At 36.9% G+C, this 20792-nt stretch overlaps 1 protein-coding gene and 1 pseudogene across 3 annotated transcripts in view; one reads left to right on the forward strand and one right to left on the reverse strand.

Annotated features, from left to right (window-relative positions):
- The window catches only part of STAM2 (signal transducing adaptor molecule 2), a 59338-nt gene that overhangs the window by 8167 nt on the left and 30379 nt on the right, over positions 1-20792 (reverse strand). For all 3 annotated transcript variants that reach the window (XM_003832725.6, XM_034954284.3, XM_034954285.3), the window contains 7 exons: positions 19996-20065; positions 18937-19123; positions 10592-10686; positions 8520-8602; positions 8291-8378; positions 7232-7286; positions 1344-1497 (listed from right to left, as the gene is read on the reverse strand). In XM_003832725.6, coding sequence (XP_003832773.2) covers positions 1344-1497; positions 7232-7286; positions 8291-8378; positions 8520-8602; positions 10592-10686; positions 18937-19123; positions 19996-20065 — 732 coding nt within the window. The remainder of the gene's footprint in view (positions 1-1343; positions 1498-7231; positions 7287-8290; positions 8379-8519; positions 8603-10591; positions 10687-18936; positions 19124-19995; positions 20066-20792) is intronic.
- Positions 1508-7224, forward strand: LOC106634501 (large ribosomal subunit protein eL30-like; annotated as a pseudogene).

The following is a 20792-nucleotide window of genomic DNA, read 5'->3' on the forward strand; positions in this document are numbered from 1 at the left end:
AACTGCTTCTAGTAGAGATATATTTTTGTCAAATTAGAATAGAAACTTTTGAATATTTCAAATGCTCTTGAGTGAACAGTGTAGATACAGATTATGTGAGGAATCAAACAGAAAGAAAGTTAACTTTTTAGAGACATGAGTTGTGCTTGGCAAAACGCAGTAAGTAGAATGCAACTAAACACCAAAACCTGACACAGAATGGCAAATAACCCTTTACAGACACACAAAAAAGCAAACATAAAGTTTTATCATACAATGATGCAGACACTGCTGTTTTGTTCCACTTTCACAGCAGCAGCGAACAACTCTGAAAACAGAAGCAAACTGAATAAATCCCAAATGTCTTTTGCAGCCAGAAAAATCTTTCCTACCCTCCTAATTTTCAAAAAGATGAAGGCATGGCATATTTGATAAATGTATCTTGTCTGACGTGACAGTTACCATAGTGACTATTCTTTTTTTACTTAACAATTATGTTGTGTCAAGTCATCTAAATTATGCACCCACATTCTACCCTTTCTCCTTGGTGTCTCCTTCACATGCACCTTTACATACCAGTTTTCATAAATTAACATGAATTTTGCTCATCCAAGCTCATTCTGAATTCAATTGGCTAATTGGCTGAAATTTCAAAAAACGCTTCCGAATGGGGATACTGACAAATGTAAGTATTCGCTTCACATGGCAAGCACACAAAAAAGGTGAAAAGTACTGGAAAAAGATGGCTTATGGATGTTCATGGATGGCTTACGGAGTCTGTACCTCCTAGACATGTATCATATCTTTGCTATGCACAGATTTTTAACAATGTAAGTCATGCAGCTAAGTAAAGGAAGTATAAAGCATACTCTAGAAGTTCATTGTGCCTGTTAATAATCATGTAAGTCAAATAAATCTTTATGGAAATTTGTAAAGAAATGTTAAATCTTGTTGAGCAGCAGGAAAGCGTTAGTACCTCACCTGGGGAACTTCTGATATGTCAGGTATTGTCCTAAATCAAAAGATTTATACTCCACATTTACAAAAAGGATTTATGTTTACATAAAAGATTTATGCTTTATACTTACAAAAGCATATGAAGAACCAGAACTACCCTCACATATTTAATGGTCTTTTCATCCATGTTAAAACTGAACTAAAATGTATTTGTGAAATATCAGTATCTGTCTAATTTGCTCTGGTGAATGTTAATTGTTTAGCCAATATTTACTGAAACAATCAAAGATAAATTTTATAATTTTATTCACAGACAAAAGAAATCTTAATACTATGCTATAAAACATTTTCTTTTACTTTTAAAAGTTGTTTATAATTTAGAAAATGTTCTCAAAAAACATGCTCACCTGCATTGGAACCCCAGATGATGCAGGTGGGTAATGTGCTGGAGGGTGGAGCTTTGAATAGACTGAGTACACTGGTGCTTCATTCACCAATTTGTTATATAGTTCCAGAGCTTCCAGGACTTTAACATTCAATTCAGACAATTCTGAATGCTTCCTGATGTAGAAGAAAAGTATTATAATACTCTTCTAGTTTTTAGCATGTATTTAGTAATATAAATTATTTTTTTAATTTAGCACAATTTCTATTAATATATTAAAAGGCTCTTTTATATTTAATGAAAGAATATTCACAAAGGGAAACTAAGAGGAAGAACTGCTTAATCCTTGTAATAGGCTGATATTGAGGCAGGAGAATAGGGTCTGGAGGCAGAGAATCTAAGGCTGATTTTCAAGCTGACTTCTTATAACTAAATTGAAAGGAAAACCAACCCTAACTTTCCACACCTAAGTAACAAAAGGACCAGAGGCTACTTCCTTTGCAAACCACCCCCGTTTTCTGTGCAGCAGACGGGAAATTGGGTGTCCGAAAAAAATCAGACTGATTACAGGTCCAGTCTTCGTTTGCAACTTTGTAACTTCAGCCTCTGAATGGTTGCTGTCCACAACCAATCAGACTGACTGTGGGCGGAGTCTTCATGTGCAAAGAAATATAACTTTGTAACTTCACCCTAGCCTCTGATTGGTTGCTTTTTGCAACCAATCAGATGTTTGCACAGCAGTGTTACCTTTGTAACTTCATTTCAGCCTCTGGTTGGCTGCTTTCTGCAACCAATCAGACTGATTGTGAGCTTCCACTTCATTTACATGAGGTGAGCACGAAAAGGCCAATGGGAAACTTCAAGGGGGTACTTGGACCCAAGAAGATTCTGTATCCTGGCCCTTGAGCTGCTGCTCAGGCCCACTCCCACACTGTGGGGTGTACTTTCGTTTTCAATAAAACCCTGCTTTTGTTCTTTTGTTGCTTCCATTTTTCCTTGCTTTGCTGGGCATTTTGTCCAATTCTTTGTTCAAAATGCTGAGAACATGGACAACTTGCAGTCACAATCCTCTACTGGTGACAATATGACTTTATAATATTAGGGAAAAGTCCTTCCACACCTCATAAAATGCAATCAATTCATAATTTCGGTGCTGAGAGAATTTACTTTCACACATTCTAGGTTTTTGTTGAGAATTCAATTATTAAAAAGAAAATTCTCAATTTGGGTAAGAATCTGGGCCTTAATTAAAAATCTCAATAAAAGAAAGTACCCAGGCAAGGCTCAGAACCTCTATGAAGTACAATATGATGGAAATTTAAAAACACTGTTAAAAAAAAACCACACACACACATTTTCATTTGTTTATATCCATGAAAGTGTCAACTGAAAAAAAAAAAAACCTACTTAAATAATTATCCTTGAAAATCCAAGTAAAAACAATGTGTAAGTAAGACTAATCTCTACAGCTCATTTGTTGGTTGGTTTATTTTGAGAAAGTAAACCAATGCTTTATTATGTAATAACAACAAACCCAAATAAAAGCATCTTCAAATTTGCCCAAGAAGCTTCAGAGCAAACTCTTTCTACTTGATAGTTCCCCTGGGAGTAATAAAGAACTCTCTTTGCACTGTCAAATTTACAAAAGCTAAGCAACCACTTTTCATCTGGCCTGAAACATCCACAAGCCTTTTTACTGAATGTGGTTCTTTCTACATAAACACAGAGAGGCAACAAGCAGAGGCACACAGACAGACACAGGACTACCAAGTAAATAGCCTGGACTGAGTCCTATCAAGATTTGTCACTTTTCTTCTACTAGAGTCTGTTATGTCTGAACTATAACAACGAAAAGTCTTCTCTCTCTGGTAAGAATGACTGCATTAAGCAGGTCAAACTCTATTATCAAAAATATCAGGCCGGGCGTGGTGGCTTATGCCTGTAATCCCAGCACTTTGGGAGGCCGAGGCAGGCAGATCACGAGGTCAGGAGATCGAGACCATCCTGGCTAACACGGTGAAACCCCGTCTCTACTAAAAATACAAAAAATTAGCCAGGTGTGGTGGCGGGCACCTGTAGTCCCAGCTACATGGGAGGCTGAGGCTGAGGCAAGAGAATGGTGTGAACCCAGGAGGCGGAGGTTACAGTGAGCCGAGATTGCACCACTGCACTCCAGCCTGGGCAACAGAGCGAGACTCTGTCTCAAATTAAAAAAAAAAAAAAATCAGTTACAAGTCACCCAGAAAGCTACAGAAATTAGTGCCATGCTAACAAATGCATAACTAAAATGTAACCGTAGGAATTTGATCCACAAAACCCAGCATGCTGATGAAACACCAGGAAAATGCAGTAGAAAGACATGATCACTGTGTTTGAAATCCCCTTAAAGATTTGAGACACAATCCCAGAGTAATAAGGCAAAAGAACAACTTGATCAGGTGGTAGAAAATTACCTTTGGAGGACAGGAGGAAATAAGATTAGAATAGTCTGTAACATAGTTAAGTCCAGACTATGAATCTCTCTTCAACAAATCTACCTAAACTTTTATGGAGTCAATTTACATGTTTACTCAATATAATTTCTTAGGCTGATAAAATGCTACAAAATTTCATTCTGTACAATGACAAAAATGAAATGTACAATTTAACTTTCTAACAGTAGAGTTGTTTTTCTTAGTAGGAATAACAAACATGATGATCCATTCAAGGGAAAAAAGGATATTTTATTCATCTTTGAATACTTGACAAGGGTAAATAATAGTCAATAAGAATTTGTTGAAGAACAAGAAACATTCCCAGAACAGGAGCTGCATCTGCAGCTGTGGCCATAGAACAAGAAAAAATGCCAGTTGGCCTATTCAAAAACTGAAACTGGTAAGAAAACTGGTTAATGGTTGAGTTCTCACTCAAAAAATTAACTAATATCAGAATGGTCACTTTGATTTTTTTTTCTTTTGAGAGCGGATCTCACTGTGTCACCCAGACTGGAGTGCAGTGGTGCAACCGTGGCTCACTGCAGCCTCCTTGACCTCCCAGGCTCAAGTGATCTTCCCACCTCAGCTTCTTGAGGAGCTGGGACTACAGGCGCACACCACCAAGCCCAGCTAATCATTAAAAAATTTTTTTGTAGAGATGGGGTCTCACTGTATTACCCAAGTTAGTCTCAAATTCCTGGGCTCAGATGATTCTCCCACTTCAGCCTCCTGAAATGCTGGGATTATAGGTGTGAGCCCCCACACTGGCCTCAATCTGACTTCTAATTCTTCTAGATCTTTTTCTTTAACAAAATTCTTTTTATGAACCAAAAATAAGATTAAATTGTCATAGTTTCTGCCTTTTTTCATTATATAATATCTGCTCATATCAAGGGATAATTATCAAGGACAATGATTTCCATTGTAGAATGTGTGGACATACACTCAGCCCTCCATGTCCATGGGTTCTGCATCCGTGCACTCAACCAACTTCAAATTGAAAATACAAAAAATTAAAAAAAATTGTGTCTGAACTAAACATACAGCCACATCTATCATAATACTTTTTAATCTTTTCCAGTTTGATTATTCACTGAACATTAACATGCTGCATTGAAACAAAGTAGATGTGTAACGAGATATTTAATGCTTTCTCTAAAATATGGCAAAACTACTGCTAATTGCCACACAGATTTTTCATTTCTTTAGAAAACACAACAAATTTATTTTTAAAATGTCCCTGGAACAAAGACGACAATCTCTGGTGACTAGGAAAAGTCCTGCTGCTACTGCACTTCTCTGGCAGAGGCAGAAAAGAAGTAGTTTATATTCTCCTTCTTATTTTGGTCCTATCTAATCTTTTCTTCTTGTGCTGTTTATATATTAATTCAATAAATACCACTAGAAAGGGATGATGATGGAATACTAAGCCCTATCCCTTGTTTTCCTTTCACTACAGGTTCTCCCTATGACTTCAGATAGAGAGCTGAGAAATAAGGGAGCAGAACCAAGTTAAAAGCTCAAAACCCGGAAAGTCTACCCCCCTCAGTGTTGCTCCTATTTTATTTTTATTTATTTATTTATTTTTTGAGACCGTGTCTTGCTCTTTCGCCCAGGCTGGAGTGCAGTGGCGAGATCTCGGCTCACTGCAAGCTCCGCCTCCTGGGTTTACGCCATTCTCCTGCCTCAGCCTCCCGAGTAGCTGGGACTACAGGCCACCACCACCACGCCCGGCTAATTTTTTGTATTTTTAGTAGAGACAGGGTTTCACCATGTTAGCCAGGATGGTCTCGATCTCCTGACCTCATGATCCACCCGCCTTGGCCTCCCAAAGTGCTGGGATTACAGGCTTGAGCCACTGCGCCTGGCCGCTCCTATTTTTAAAGGACAATAAGGGCCAGGCACAGTGGCTCATGCCTATAATCCCAGCACTTTGGGAAGCTGAGGCAGGAAGATCACTTGAGGCCAAGAGTTTGAGACCAGCCTGGGCAGCACAGCAAGACCCTGTCTTTAAAAAAAAAAAAAAAAGCTGGGCATAAGGCTGGGTGCAGTGGCTCATACCTGTAATCCCAACACTTTGGGAGGCTGAGGTGAGCGGATCACGAGGTCAGGAGTTCGAGATCAGCCTGGCTAATATGGTGAAACCACATTTCTACTAAAAATACAAAAATTAGCCGGGCATGGTGGCAGGCACCTGTAATCCTAGCTACTTGGGAGGATGAGCCAGAGAATGGCTTGAACCCTGGAGGTGGAGGTTGCAGTGAGCCGAGATCGCACCACTGCACTCCAGCCTGGGTGACAGGGCAAGACTCCATCTCAAAAAAAAAAAAAAAAAAAGAAAGAAAAACAAAACTATGTAGGATAAAATTAAAAGAGCAATAGAAACAAATACAAGGACAAGAAATGAAAAGAGAAGGTGTGATTTAGCTTCAAACACTAGAGAAATTTCATTTAAAATTTTTATAAGTACCACTTCTCATAAGAATTCAATTCTTGGCCAGGCACAGTGGTTCATGCCTGTAATTCCAGCACTTTGGGAGGCCAAGTTGGGCAGATTACAAGGTCAGGAGTTTGAGACCAGCCTGGCCAACATGGTGAAACCCTGTTTCTACCGAAAATACAAAAATTAGCCAGGTGTGGTGGTGCACGCCTGTAATCCTAGCTACTCAGGAGGCTGAGGCAGAAGAATTGCTTGAACTGGGGAGGCAGAGGTTGCAGTGAGCCGAGATCATGCCACTGCACTGCAGCCTGGGCATCAGAGCAAAAGTCCATCTCCAAAAAAACCCCAGAAAACGGTTACCTAAATAAAAAACACCAGGCTCCCCAGCCATCTTGGCAGCTGCTCTTAGTTGGGGACCCTCCTGGACTTAAGGCAGGATGGTCTCAAAGAGGAAAAAGTCAGTAGAGTTGATTAACTCTAGGCTCCAACTTATGAAAAGTGGAAAGTATGTGCTGGGGTAAAAGTACACTCTGAAGATGATCAGAAAAGGCAAAGCAAAATTGGTCATCCTCACTAAAACTGTCCAGCTTTGAGGAAATCTGAAATAGAGTGCTATACAATGTTGGCCAAAACTGCTGTCCATCACTACAGTGGCAATGATGGGCACGGCATGCAGAAAATACTAGAGAGTACGCACACTGGCTATCACTGATCCAGGCAGTTCTAATATCACTAGAAGCATGCTAGAACAGACTGGTTAAAAGTAAGCCATGTAAAATTTTTATTTAATAAAACTTGTCAGAGCTTGTTTTTTAGAAAAACAAAAACAAAATAAAAAGCACCACCTTGCTATAAATTTGTAAGAGCCTGGGAAACTGAAAAACAATTTCCATGAATTGTACAGTTTCACAAAAACTTTCCCTACTTTACTGTTTGCCAAAACACAAGTGAACCCCCCAAAACTATACTTTTTATTCCTTGCACGAAAAATCTCACCTATCAATTTCTTCAAGTTTTTCATCTATCATTGGACCCATCTGTTGGCAGATATCTGTAAATACAAAAATACTTACAAATATAGAAACTTAATCCAGTTTAAGCCCATTTCAACAATTTTTAACAATATAGCACCAATATACAACACTATGCATAATACACACAGATTAAGCTCATGCTAGAGAAAGACTACTATTCAGCACTACTACTACATATTACTATCATGTGACTAAAAGCAAGGTCAACTTTAAAATAAAAACCTCATTATGTTTTCTTGAAACTATTAACTAAGTTGACAGACTGTGAAATCTGGAGTTATCCCAAAGTCTTAAAGACATCTAGAAAACTATGATTAGTTAACTAAAACAAACTTAAGCCACAGTATATAAACTATGTAACCTTTGCCCATCAGATATGAAGATTTTTCATTTACTTAAGACATTTCAAGATTAAACATACTGTGTATTTCCCAATGTGAACACTGACACAATAAAGAGCACAACGCTGTATTCTATATTCATAACCAGATGTTTCTTCTATAAAAAGATTTAAGAAGAATTATTTACCAGAGATTCTTATCCCAAAGGATTTTTTTTTAAGCATAAAAAACACGTTTTAATTGTTCTCACATTTCTTAGAGACTAAAAGACACATCAACATGCATCAATTGACTATGTTATGAAGTTAACAATTATCATGTATAATTTTGTCCTTTAAATTCATAATACAAGAACATTAAACAGCAATAAGCATTTTAAACATTTTGACTCAATTTGATGTACTGTTATTTTTAATTCTGTCCTTTTTTGGACTGCAAAAATCTTCAGCCAATTTTACTAGTGGGCTTAAAGAAATACAAATACTTGCTTTATGAAAAGGATTTGCAGGTTTATGACAATGCCTTCCAAGTAATACTTTTACTATTTTACTGTACTAGTCTGTTCCCCACCAGAGATTTCTAACCTCTAGAGGCAAATACAAGGCAGAAGAAACTGAAGACATCATGAATAGCTAAAATATTAAATAATATTAAAATAATATAAAATATTCACTAAGTACCTTCTAAATCCAAAAGGTCTTGGGAGTCTGGTTTTGAATCTGTTGGATCTATACTCTGAAGTACCTGCAGGGCTCTATCCATCTTATCCTAAAAAAGTAACAGGACACTTTTCAAAAACTCAAGAGTTTTAACTTCAGTAAATATGAAATTACTCTTTCCAAGCATTCTCAAAGATAGTACATTTAAATGTCTTGATAGTTTAACTATTAAACAAAAGAGGGACCCTACCTCATCTATATAAACAGGCTCAGGCTCTGATTTCTTAATTTCCTCCACATCATCATCAATTACATTCAATTTGTCCACAGCCGCTATAGAAACAAAGTAATTTTAAGTTCCTCAGCATTTACTTCAGTAATTTTAGTCATTAATTTATAAGTGGCCTATGATTGTCCATAAGAAAAAAAAATAAAAGTCCTTCAAATATTCACCACATTTTATAATCAATATTACATACGTTTATTACATACGTTTGGTCATTTATTTCACAAACATTTATTTAGTACTCATTATGTGCCAGGCATTGTTCTAGGCATTTATACAGACACTGGTGAATAAAACAGACAAGAATCCCTAACCTCTTGGAACTTAAAATTTTAGTGGAACAAGTGTACAATATAAACAGCAGCTGACATTTTAGGCATTTTCCTGAAAACTGAGTGTTACCACTGGGGTGAATAAATATATGACAGCAGATTATTATCTAGCAGATTATTAACTAGCTAATTTCATAGTTACATCTACGAGTTCCTTCTACACTCTTCCCTTCTATTTAAAAAAACTATTTCCTATATGAACAAAAAATAAAACTTATTTTAAGCTAACTTCGATAATAGTTAAAACAACACTAAACACAAAAGTTTTTCATGAAGAGAAGGTTGAAAAAAAACTTACAAATACATAAACCCAGAAAACTATTTAAATGTTCCCTGGAGTATTGCTAGAATGTACCATATTTTAACAAAGTAAATTTTGGTAAAAATAAAACTACAATAAAAACCTATGTAGCCAAACAATTTTAAATCCCAACTGTTAGTCATTTATTTCAAATATTTGGCTAACTTTCAAAGAACAGAAGTCAGCATAACACAAGGATAAACTGAAAATCCACAATATTTTTTCCTCTTAATACTCTCCAGCCTATGTCAAGGAGAAATTGCTATATAGAATCCCCTGAGCATGATCTATAAAGTTATTTTTTAAAGGTATCTCCAATATTCCTATCTACTTAGAGAGTCAGTTAAGAGGAATAAAATTATAAATAATGGCAAAGTACTCTATATTCAAATCAGTGAGTATCAACCTCTCACGACTTCATTTTTCTGAATGTATCACTCTACACATACAAAGACGATGTTACACATGCATAATGCTTTCATTTGAAGTTCTTTCTCCTGAACTGGCAAGGACTAGCACTGATATATCCCTCAGTGAGTCAGTGTTAAGGTCAAACTGACTGACTTTAGAATCCTGGCTCAATCACTTACTAGACACATAATCCCTCAGCCTCAGTGTCCTTATCTGTAAGACAGGGCAACAAAAGTAGCTATCTCACAGAACCGTGAGATTGAAATGCAATAGTACAGATGACTTAGCACAATGCCTGACAAATAATGAATGCTCAAAAACCAGTAACTATTTCTGATTACCATCATTAGTACTATTACGAGCTGTTCCTTTACACTCAGATCCCCCCACCTCCCTACCTGAATAACAAATGGAATGCTTTCTCAGCATGGTTGACAATGGCTAAAGTGACTAAAATGGAACTGTCTGTGGCTGCAGACTGACTAAAGTTCAGCAGATCTGAAATAGGAAGCTTAGTGGCTTGATTACATTACTTTGTTGTTATTGTTTCAAGCTCCCTAGGATCAAATCAAGGTGAGGAAAGGTCTAAAATTTAGGAGTACTCCTAACCCCAGTAATCATATTCGGCACTTGCCAACCACAACCTCCCCACACCACTCCCGCTTTGCCTCTGTGGTTCACTGATGAATCAAAACACTCTTTGTACAGAATAGATATGAACTGCCTCTTACACTACATAGTTAGGTTGATTTAAATACCTGCATGGTCACATATGATTTTATGCCTGACATTTAACTATGTCAATTCTTGGGATTGACACAGGCTAAATTAACCCCTTAATTTGGTTAAAAAGTAGGTTAGATTGTCATGCCTATAAAGAAATGATTTAAAACAAAAGTTAAATGCCAATCTACTTTACATCCAAAACTGAAACATAAAATTTAAGTGAAAAAAACTTAAATAGATCTAATGTTCTCTAAGATTTAACTTACCTGCCTCAGTCTCTATGTTTAAATTAGTTGTTACAAAATTGGATGGGAAAAGTCCTATTCCTCTGTGATTTTCTCCTTTCCACCAATTGGCATCACTAAAAATACAGTGCAAAAAATATCATTTGTTCCCCACATTTTAATACAATAAGCAAAGAGGAATTAAAAATTAAATTTAGCCTCCTTTGAATATATCCGTTTACAAGCAGCTATAATTAAGTCATTTTTCTTAAATTTAATAAACGATATTAAAAAGTACAAGCAAAACAAATATCCACATCCCTATATCTAAACTTAGAACCAGCCAGGCGCAGTGGCTCACGCCTATAATCCCAACACTTTGGGAGGCCAAGGTGGACAGATCACCTGAGGTCAGGAGTTTGAGATCAGCCTGTCCAACATGGTGAAACCTCATCTCTACTAAAAATACAAAAATTAGGCAGGCATGGTGGCACACACCTGTAGTCCCAGCTACTTGGGAGGCTGAGGCAGAAGAATCGCTTAAACCCGGGAGGAGGAGGTTGCAGTGAGCCAAGATGGCACCACTGCACTCCAGCCTGGGTGACACAGCAAGACTCGTCTCAAAAAAAAAAAAAAAAAAAAAATTAGAACCAATTAGCAATTAATCATTTTTTATTCTGGACTTTAAAAAAGTAAGGCCGGATGCAGTAGGTCATGCCTGTAATCCCAGCACTTTGGGAGGCCGAGGCGAGTGGATCACCTGAGGTCAGGAGTTCGAGACTAGCCTGGCCAACATGGCAAAACCCTGTCTCTATTAAAAATACAAAAATTAGCCGGGTGTGGTGGCAGGTGCCTGTAATCCCAGCAACTTGGGAGGCTGACGCAGGAGAATCGCTTGAACCAAGAAGGCAGAGGTTGCAGTGAGCTGAAATCACGTCACTGCACTCCAGCCTGGAGGATAGAGTGAGACTCTGTCTCAAAAAAAAAAAAAAATTAAATTAAAAAATTAAAAAGTAAACAGGAAACACAAGTGCCCTTTAGTAATGACCCCAAATCCCAGCACCACATCCATCTTACCACACTGCCACAATAAAGTTGGTAGCCTTCTTGTCAGTCTGTTTTTTGTTCTTTTACACATATCTATAGCCAAGTCCATATAGAAACAGACAGACATAGATGCTAATCCATACAGATCTTTTTAATTTTATATATTAATACTTTCCAATTTTGCTTATTCCTTTTAAATTAAAATTCCAACACACGAATAGGCCATATTTATCCATTCCTGTAGAGATGGACATTTAGGTTGATTCCAGTCTTTCACCATTATAAAGATAAGGTAATGATCATCCTAGACTTGAGGACACCCATGCAACAATTTCTCTGCGCTTATTCACAGACGTGAACTTGCTGGGATTTAAGAATATAAACATTTTTCTTTTTCTTTTTTTTTTTTTTTTGAGACGAGGTCTTGCTGTGTCACCCAAGCTGGAGTGCAGTGGCACGATCTTGGCTCACTGCAACCTCTCCCTCCCAGATTCAAGAAATTCTCCTGTCACAGTCTCCCAAGTAGCTGGGACTACAGGTATGCACCACCACACCTATTTTTGTATTTTTAGTAGAGATGGGGTTTTGTCACGTTGGCCAGGCTGGTCTCAAACTTTATCTTAAGTGATCCGCCTGCCTCAGCCTCCCAAAGTGCTGGGATTACAGGTGTGAGCCACTGCACCCGGCCATAAGCACTTCATTTTACTAGATATTGCCAAATGTTCCCTAGAATGGCTGTGAAAATTCACCTTTCTCCTTCCCCCGGTTGCATGTAACAATGTTATCTTCCCTTATATGTGATAATTTTCCCAACTAACTCTTGATAATCAGACGGGAGAAATCGTATTTCATTGTATGCACTTGCATTTCCCAAGCATCTACTTGTGCTTGCTAGCTATTCAGATTGCCTTTTCTGCAAACTGCCTTTTTTTTGTTTTTTTTTTTCGTATTTTTGCCCACTTTTCTTATTCTACTGGATCATTTGTCTTTTTTCATGGATCTGTAGAAGTTCTTTACATTTTTGGACAGCAGTTGTTTGTCTGAATTATGCAGAGAACTTCTTCTAGGCTGTCGCTGTCTTTTCAGCATATGTTTATGGTTTCTTTAACTGTACGGTGGTTTTTTCCCCTATGCAATCAAATTTGGCAATCTTTTCTTTCATGGCTTATGCTTTTACCTTTTTCTACCCTTAAACTCCTAAATCTATTCTCCTATATACTTAACTGTAGTTTTAGTTTTTTGATTTTTTTTTCCCTCTCCCATGTTTAGGTCTTTAATTCATTTGGAATGAAATTTTAATGTACTATGTGAAACTGATCAAAATTTTATCTGTAGTATAAAAAGAGCCATTCATCACAGCAAAATTTATTAAATAGTCCATCATTTTTTCTAGTAATTTATAATACCCTACCTTTCAAACAGTAATCTATTCATGAGCCTATTTCTAGACTCCATTCTGTTGCAATAGTCCATGTATCTGTTTACACATCTTGTTAATGTACCTTAATATCTGCCAGGGAAAATACCCTTTCTATGTTACTCTTTCTCATTTATTGCACACCTTCAAATTTCCACATTAATATTAAATTACTTTTCAAGTTCTCTGGGGAAAAAGTCCTGTTGGGATTTGAACTGGAAATGCACTGAAATTATGCAATAATATAAGAAAAAAGAAATATTTGCAATATTAAGGTTTCTTCCCTATGAACATGGTATCCTTCTCCATTTACATTTATGTAAAACATAATATGTAAATATATATTTATATTCTTTTATAGCTTTCAAATAATTTTATAATTTAATCCATAAAGACCTTACATATCTTTGTTAGGCTTATTCATTTCTAGATCATTTATATAATTTTTGTTACTACTGAGAATGACTTTTTTTTTACTACAGTTTCTAAAAAGTTGTAATTAAAGCATACTACTGAGTTTTGTATGTTGAGCTTGTATCCAACAACCTTTATGAACTCCTACCACTTGTAATAGTTTATCCATTGGACTCTTGAACTTTCTATATGGAAAATCATAGTATCTGGAAATAATGATAATTTTATCTATTCCTTTCCAAAAATCTGACTTATTGAATAGACATTCTTAAGTATGAGTCTTATGGATGAATTAATGTCTATGATTATGAAACATCATTTCATTTATGAGCACTAGAAACAGATGAAAGAGTTATATATCATCCAAGTTCTTAAAGCCAGAAAATAACTGATGTATTGATGTACTGACAGTTCTAAGATATCATATCTGCAAATATCTATGGAAGATAGGAAAAATTTTCTTTCTCTTACAAACACATTTTTAAGTTAACTTTTCATTTTGAAAAGGAGAGCTGAACTTGAGAAATTTTTGTATAAAACGAGAAAACCCAAACCTGTGAAATGGATGCAAGCGTTTTATATGAACCTACCAACAACTGTATGTGTGTACCCTTCCTCAGTGGTCCTACCAATATAGGATAATTTTCCTCCCAGCCACAACTACAAGCTCTTTGATGAAGCATAAAAGTAGGCAAAGCAACCAAATTGACCACTCCTTCCCAGCCCTCATCCAGCTCTATATTCTCTCCACTGACTACAAGTTGATTCTATGGAATGTTGATAGCAAAAAAACATTGTTCAAGCTTAAATTCTCAAATTAAAGAAATTGGCACTCTAATTTTACACAAACCATTTAATAATTAAAGAAAATTTTAATGTAGCATTTATATTTAGAGCTTTTTATATTAAAAAAAGAATAAATCACAACTGAGTGAAAAACGAAAAATGATACAAGTGTAAAGAACATAAACCTCACCTTCAACAAACATTATTCAGCTAACATTTATGAAAACCTACCATGGAGAAAACAGTACCTTTAGGCTAAGCACTGAAATTACAAAGATAATTAAGACACCATTTGTGCCCTCAAGAAGTTTAAAATCTAGCACAAAGCTGTAGTCCCAGCTACCCAGGAGGCTGAGGGAGGAGGCCTGCTTGAGCCCAGGAGTCCAGGCTGTAGCGTGCTATGCTCACGCCTGTGAATAACCACTGCACTCCAGCCCCATCGGTAACCCAGTCATACCCTATCTATAAAAACAAGAAAAAAAAATCTAGCAGTGTTTTACAATCTCTCCTACAGAACTGACTAAAAATATGTTATCTTGCTTTACCTTCAGAATTTTTCTCCCTTCTCCTTCGTCCCACCCAAGGAAGTCATGAGCCTCTTCAGAATCAACTGATTTAGTAGAGAGACATATGTAAAGAAGCGCAGTTTGCCCTCTGTATCTGGCAAGTGCTACATCCATGGACTCAACAAACCCCAAATCAAAAGTATTCATGAAAGAAAAACAAAAATGACAATAGAACAACAAAAAAAATTTTTAATACAATATATTGTATTTAAAAATACAATATAATGATTTGCATAGCATTTACATTGTATCAGGTACTATAAGTTATCTAGAGATAATTTAAAGTATACAGGAAGATGTGTGTAAGTTATATGCAAATATGATGCCATTTTATATCGAAGACTTGCATCTGTGGATTTTGGTATCAACAGGGGTTCTGGAACCAACTCTCTAAGGAACTGAGAAATGACTCTATTTAAAATACAGTATGAGAAATGCTGTTACATATGTTCAGAGAGCTATAGCTCAAAGAAGAGAACTCTTAACTCCAGTGGGAGCTAAAAAGCAGAGAAAGGTTGAAAGGCTTCTCAGAGGATATAAAATCTGACATGGGTTTTGAAGGTTAAGTAGGCACTTGCCAGGAGGAAAAGAAAATTAAGTCTGTGGAAATAAAAATGACATTTTGCCCTCCTGCCATTATTGATAAGCAAGAAAACAAGGCACAAACAAACAAAAAACTCTGCACTCTGAGATAAAACAAAAAATGTTACCATATTTAGTTTCAGGTCTCAAAGTACATAAAAACTTGAGCCTTTCCTTTTAACTACTGATTTCTTAACAAAAAGTACTCACCTGCTAACTTTTGCAATGACAATGACTGAAGGTAGTGATGTCCTTTATGGATATAATTATCACGTGAGAAAACTGCTATTTCTACCATGAACATATAAATAGCAAACCTGGAAAAACCTGGTAACCTTGTGGGGGTCTTTTCCTTAAAATACCTGTTTTACTTTTTAACATGGGGAGGCAACTTTTCTAAAGCCTGGACTCCCTTGCAAACTGTCCTTGAAAGTAAAGTTCTCTTCCTTTTCTAAATGCTTTTACCTCCTTCAGCAGGGCTTTCCAGGCAGACAGAACCAAAGGTGCAATGCTACAGAGGACTAAGCAGAAAACGGCATTTTTGGAACTGCAAGAATTCCACTTGATTATTTGAAATGGTACACAGAAAACAAACATGGAGTGGGCCAGGCACAGTGGCTCACGCCTGTAATCCCGGCACTGTGGGAGTCTGAGGCGGGTGGATCACTTGAGGCCAGGAGTTTGAGACCAGCCTGGCCAACATGATTAAACCCTGTCTCTACCCCTAAAAATACAAAAAATTAGCCGGGCATGGTGGTGCACACCTGAATTCCCAGCTACTCAGGAGGCTGAGGTGGGAGAATTGCTTGAACCCGGGAGGTAGAGGTTGCAGTGAGCCAAGATCACGCCATTGCACTCCAGCCTGGGCGACAGAGTGAGACCCTGTCTCAAAAAAAAAAAAAAAAAAAAAAGAAAGAAAAGAAAAGAAACATGGAGTGGTAAGATAAAGCTAAAAGTGTAGAAAGTAAAACGCTTTTCTTGATATACTCCATTAATAAAAAATGTGCGCCTTTGGGCCGGCACAGTGGCTCACGCCTGTAATCCCAGCACTTTGGGAGGCCGAGGTGGGCAGATTACCTGAGGTCAGGAGTTTGAGATCAGCCTGGCCAACATGGCGAAACCCTCTCTACTAAAAATACAAAAATTAGCTGGGCATGGTGGCGCATGCCTGTAATCCCAGCTCCTGGGGAGGCTGAGGCAGGAGAATCACTTGAACACAGTGGGCGGGGGTTGCAGTGAGCTGAGATGGCACCACTGCACTCCAGCCTGGGCGACAAAGCGAGACTCTGTCTCAAATAAATAAATAAGAAATGTGCACCTTTTCTATCAGCTCAATGTTTTTTTTTGTTTGTTTGTTTGTTTGTTTGTTTGTTTGAGACAGAGTCTCGCTCTGTCACCCAGGCTGGAGTGCAATGGCGCGATCTCGGCTCACTGCAACCTCCGCCTCCCGGGTTAAAGCGATTCTCCTGCCTCAGCCTCCCAGGTAGCTGGGACTACAGGCGTGAGCCACCATGCACAGCTAATTTTTGTATTTTTAGTAGAGACGGGGTTTCACCATATTGACCAGGGTGGTCTCAAACTCCTGACCTCGTGATCTGCCCGCCTCAGCCTCCCAAAGTGCTGGGATTACAGGTGTGAGCCACCACGCCCTGCCAGCTCCATGGTTCTTAAACGGAGATCCAAGAATGATATATTTTCGAGGGACTTCAAGGGACTTCTGTGTGTGAAAATTTTATGCTTCAAATTCCACAAAAGTATAAAAACAATGAATAGAGTCATTTTCTGGATGACTTCCTTTTAACTGAAGACTGTCATTTAACTTTAGCATGCAAGTTTGCATTTGTCTACCAGCGATTACCAATCACCTAAAATGACAATATTTTACCCATAAGCATGCTTACAGCAACTATAAAAGTAGGGTGTCCTATCATCAAAATGACAGCAATTGACCTACAAATTCCATCACATTCATGTTGAATTCTCTTAACAGTTACAAATAAAAAAGTTCTTAACTGAAAATTGTTTTGTGAGCAGCAATTTATTTTAGAAAATTTTGTTATATAAAGTATTGCTCTAAATTAAAATCTTAGATAAAACCACTCATTTTGTTTTTATTTTATAAATATCTTTAACTTCATAGTTGTATAAGAGTATCAAAACGGTAAACCTAAGTTCTTTTGTAAGTACTCTAACTAAAAGACACTCATAAGCCTGACATTTCAGACTGTCAGTGTTCAGAGCCCACACTATCTCTCCATCTTTACAGACAGTGTCAAACTCATGATGGCATGACTTACGATGGTGCAAAAGTGATACACACTCAGATACCCATAAACCATTCTGGTTTTTACTTTCAGTACAGTATTCAATAAGTTACATGAGATATTCAATACTTTATTATAATAAATAGGTTTTGTGTTAGATGATTTTGCCCAACTGTAGGCTAATATAAGTTGAGAAACATCTGTATTTCTATCTATTCTCCTTCAGGGATCATGGTGTTCCACTCCAAATGATTATTTAAAAAATTTTTCTTTATGGAAAAAAGATTTTCTAAGTGAAGATGGTACTATCTTGATTGCCTAAGAGACCTTCCTTTTCTCATCCTCAATTTCTTGCAAAATTTTTTATCTTATCAAAACCAATCAAGATACACACCTGAAATGGAGCCGCAGGACAAGCCTTCTTTGCCAGATGCTTGCACCAAGTGTAAATCTGCTATCTGGGCTCCAGCAGCACCTCTTTTATGATATTCACCACATTCTGCCTTCCATACAATTGTCTATATGGTAATTTTAACTCCCTTATTTTATTCTAGGTTTTATGAAGACATAACTGTGTCCTCATTTGTTATTAATTATAAATAGTTGATTACATAACATTTTCTCAATAAATATTTACCACAGTAAAGTAAAACCATTACTTATCTACCCTTTATTTAAAAAATACTAGAAATATATTAGACTAGTGTGTTATAAATAAGTTATTTATAATGGATACCAAATACATCTGCAATCTGTGTTCACAGCAACAAGCTTACTTCTCACTCTTGCTAAATTTCATGAATTTCTTTTAAAAGTACAGAACAGTATTAAGCTCTACAGAGATTGATCTATTTTTTATGACAGCTTTAAATGGTAGAGAAATTCTGAGGAGAATACAGTAGTAGATTAAGAATTGGGGAGGAGCCAAGTATAGCTTTTGGTGCTCTGATCAAGGGTATATTGCTATATTTCTTCCTAAAGTTTTTCTGCCAATAATTTCAGTACACACAACTGCCAACGTAAACATATTCAAGTAACTGAGTATTTACATGTTTCCCAATTGTGGTCATCAACAATATTATTTAATACATTTTTCATCCAAGATATAAATTATCAAATATAACAAACATAAATTATCAAATATAACGAGAAGAGGCTCACATTATCTGCCTAACTTTTATTTTAGAAAAAACAAGGTATGAAATGGTTCTATTATGATTTAAATACACTAAAAGTCAAAGAACTGAATACTCTGGATTCTAAATTAAGGGCATTACACTTTAAACCTTCCCATAAAGATTTAAAACATACCTGTCATCCAAAACAATAATTATTTCACCATGTTTAAAGGTGAGTTCATTGTCCTCAACAGCTTCAAAATCATATAAAGCTCTCACTTTCCGTGCAACCTTATTATTTAACTGAATTTCTGAAGATGGATATAAGGATTTTGTTTCTGTGTGTTGCTGTTTCTGTTCTTGCAGCGATAATTCAATAGCTAGTTTCAAAAATTAAAATGCAAAGAAACTGGAATTAATTTTGATAAAATAAACATTAGATGACAATGTAAAATTTAATAAGAATAAATCAAGCATTTTATTTGTCTAATTACATGCTACAGTTAACTTTCGGGAGGGTGGGGCAGGGCAGGGAACCATGACATTTTTAAAATAAAGTTTTTGCTCATTCTTTATTATCACGGTCTGTCATATACAGCAGCAATTATTTTTATAGCAAACAGATTGTGACATTATAATATGGGTAGCTTTCCATATAGGATAAGCCATGAACATATTTCTGTGCTTGACTCATAACTTTGGCATTAAAAAAAGGTGAAATGTAATCTCTCCAAAGGTAGCACATCAAATACATATTATTGAAAAAAGATAATGAATTAAATTCATTTGATAGCATGTCATTTGTTTTCCTTACTTTTTGGATGCTACTAGTTTTAGATTTGAGGTAAAAATAAAAGTATACTAGTTTTATTATCATTTTTATTTCAAAAAATGTTCTGGCAGATACACATATATATTTTTTGAGATGGAGTCTCACTCCGTCGCCAGGCTGGAGCACAGTGGTGACATCTCGGCTCACTGCAACCTCCGCCTCCTGGGTTCAAGTGATTCTCCTGCCTCAGCCTCCCGAGTAGTTGGGACTACAGGCGCCCGCCACCACGCCCAGCTAATTTTTGTATTTTTAGTAGAGATGGGGTTTCACCTTGTTGGTCAGGCTGGTCTCGATCTCTTGACCTCATGATCTGCCCACCTCGGCCTCCCAAAGTGCTGGGATTACAGGCGTGAGCCACCGCGCCCAGCCCTGGCAAAGATATTTTAAGCAACACTAAATTACATGTGCTTGATCATTTACCTTTAGCTATGTCTTCTTCCTCTTTGTTTTTGTTCGATGACGTACCATTCTTGGCAGCAGCTGAGACAGTCTGTAAATGTATGAGTAAAATGAACACAACTATCTTTTCAAACAAAACACAAGCTCTATAATTACTTGCAGATGGTAAATTTAAAAAAATACTGATATAACTGAGTTTCATTTAAAAGTGAAGTTCTTTTTTGAGACAGGGTCTCACTCTGTCAGCCAGGTTGCAGTGCATGGCACAGTCATAGCTCACTGTAACCTCCAACTCCTGGGCTCAAGTGATCCTCTTGCCTCAGCCTCCTGGGAAGCCGGAACTACAGGTGTATGCATCCACACCCGGCTAATTTTTATTTTTTGTAGAGACAGGGTCTCACTATGTTTCCTGGGCTGATCTGCAACTCTTAGCCTCAAGTGATTCTCCTGTCTCAGCCTACCAAAGTGCCAAGATTACAGGCATGAGCCACCATCACTGGTCTAAAAGTGAAGTTCTTTATAATAATTTTAAATAATTGTTTTCAAATACTAAAATAAAACATCAGATTTTTCAAGAAAACATTATAAACTCACACAGGGATCAAACTGGCTTAGATTTTGCATAAATGTAACACAGAACTTGGCATACAGAAAGTACTTAAATATTAATAGAATTTTAAAAAGACTCTTTTCTGATTGTATTCCCGATCTCAATTGTCCAAGGTCTGTTAGTGAGAGGAGCTCTGCTATAGGAGTACAGCTACACGAGGAGTGCCAGCAAGAAGTCATGATCATCACTGAAGAGAGAGGAGTGGGGA

Source organism: Pan paniscus, chromosome 13, assembly GCF_029289425.2.
Source record: "Pan paniscus chromosome 13, NHGRI_mPanPan1-v2.0_pri, whole genome shotgun sequence".
In the NCBI taxonomy this organism is placed as follows: Eukaryota; Metazoa; Chordata; class Mammalia; order Primates; family Hominidae; genus Pan; species Pan paniscus.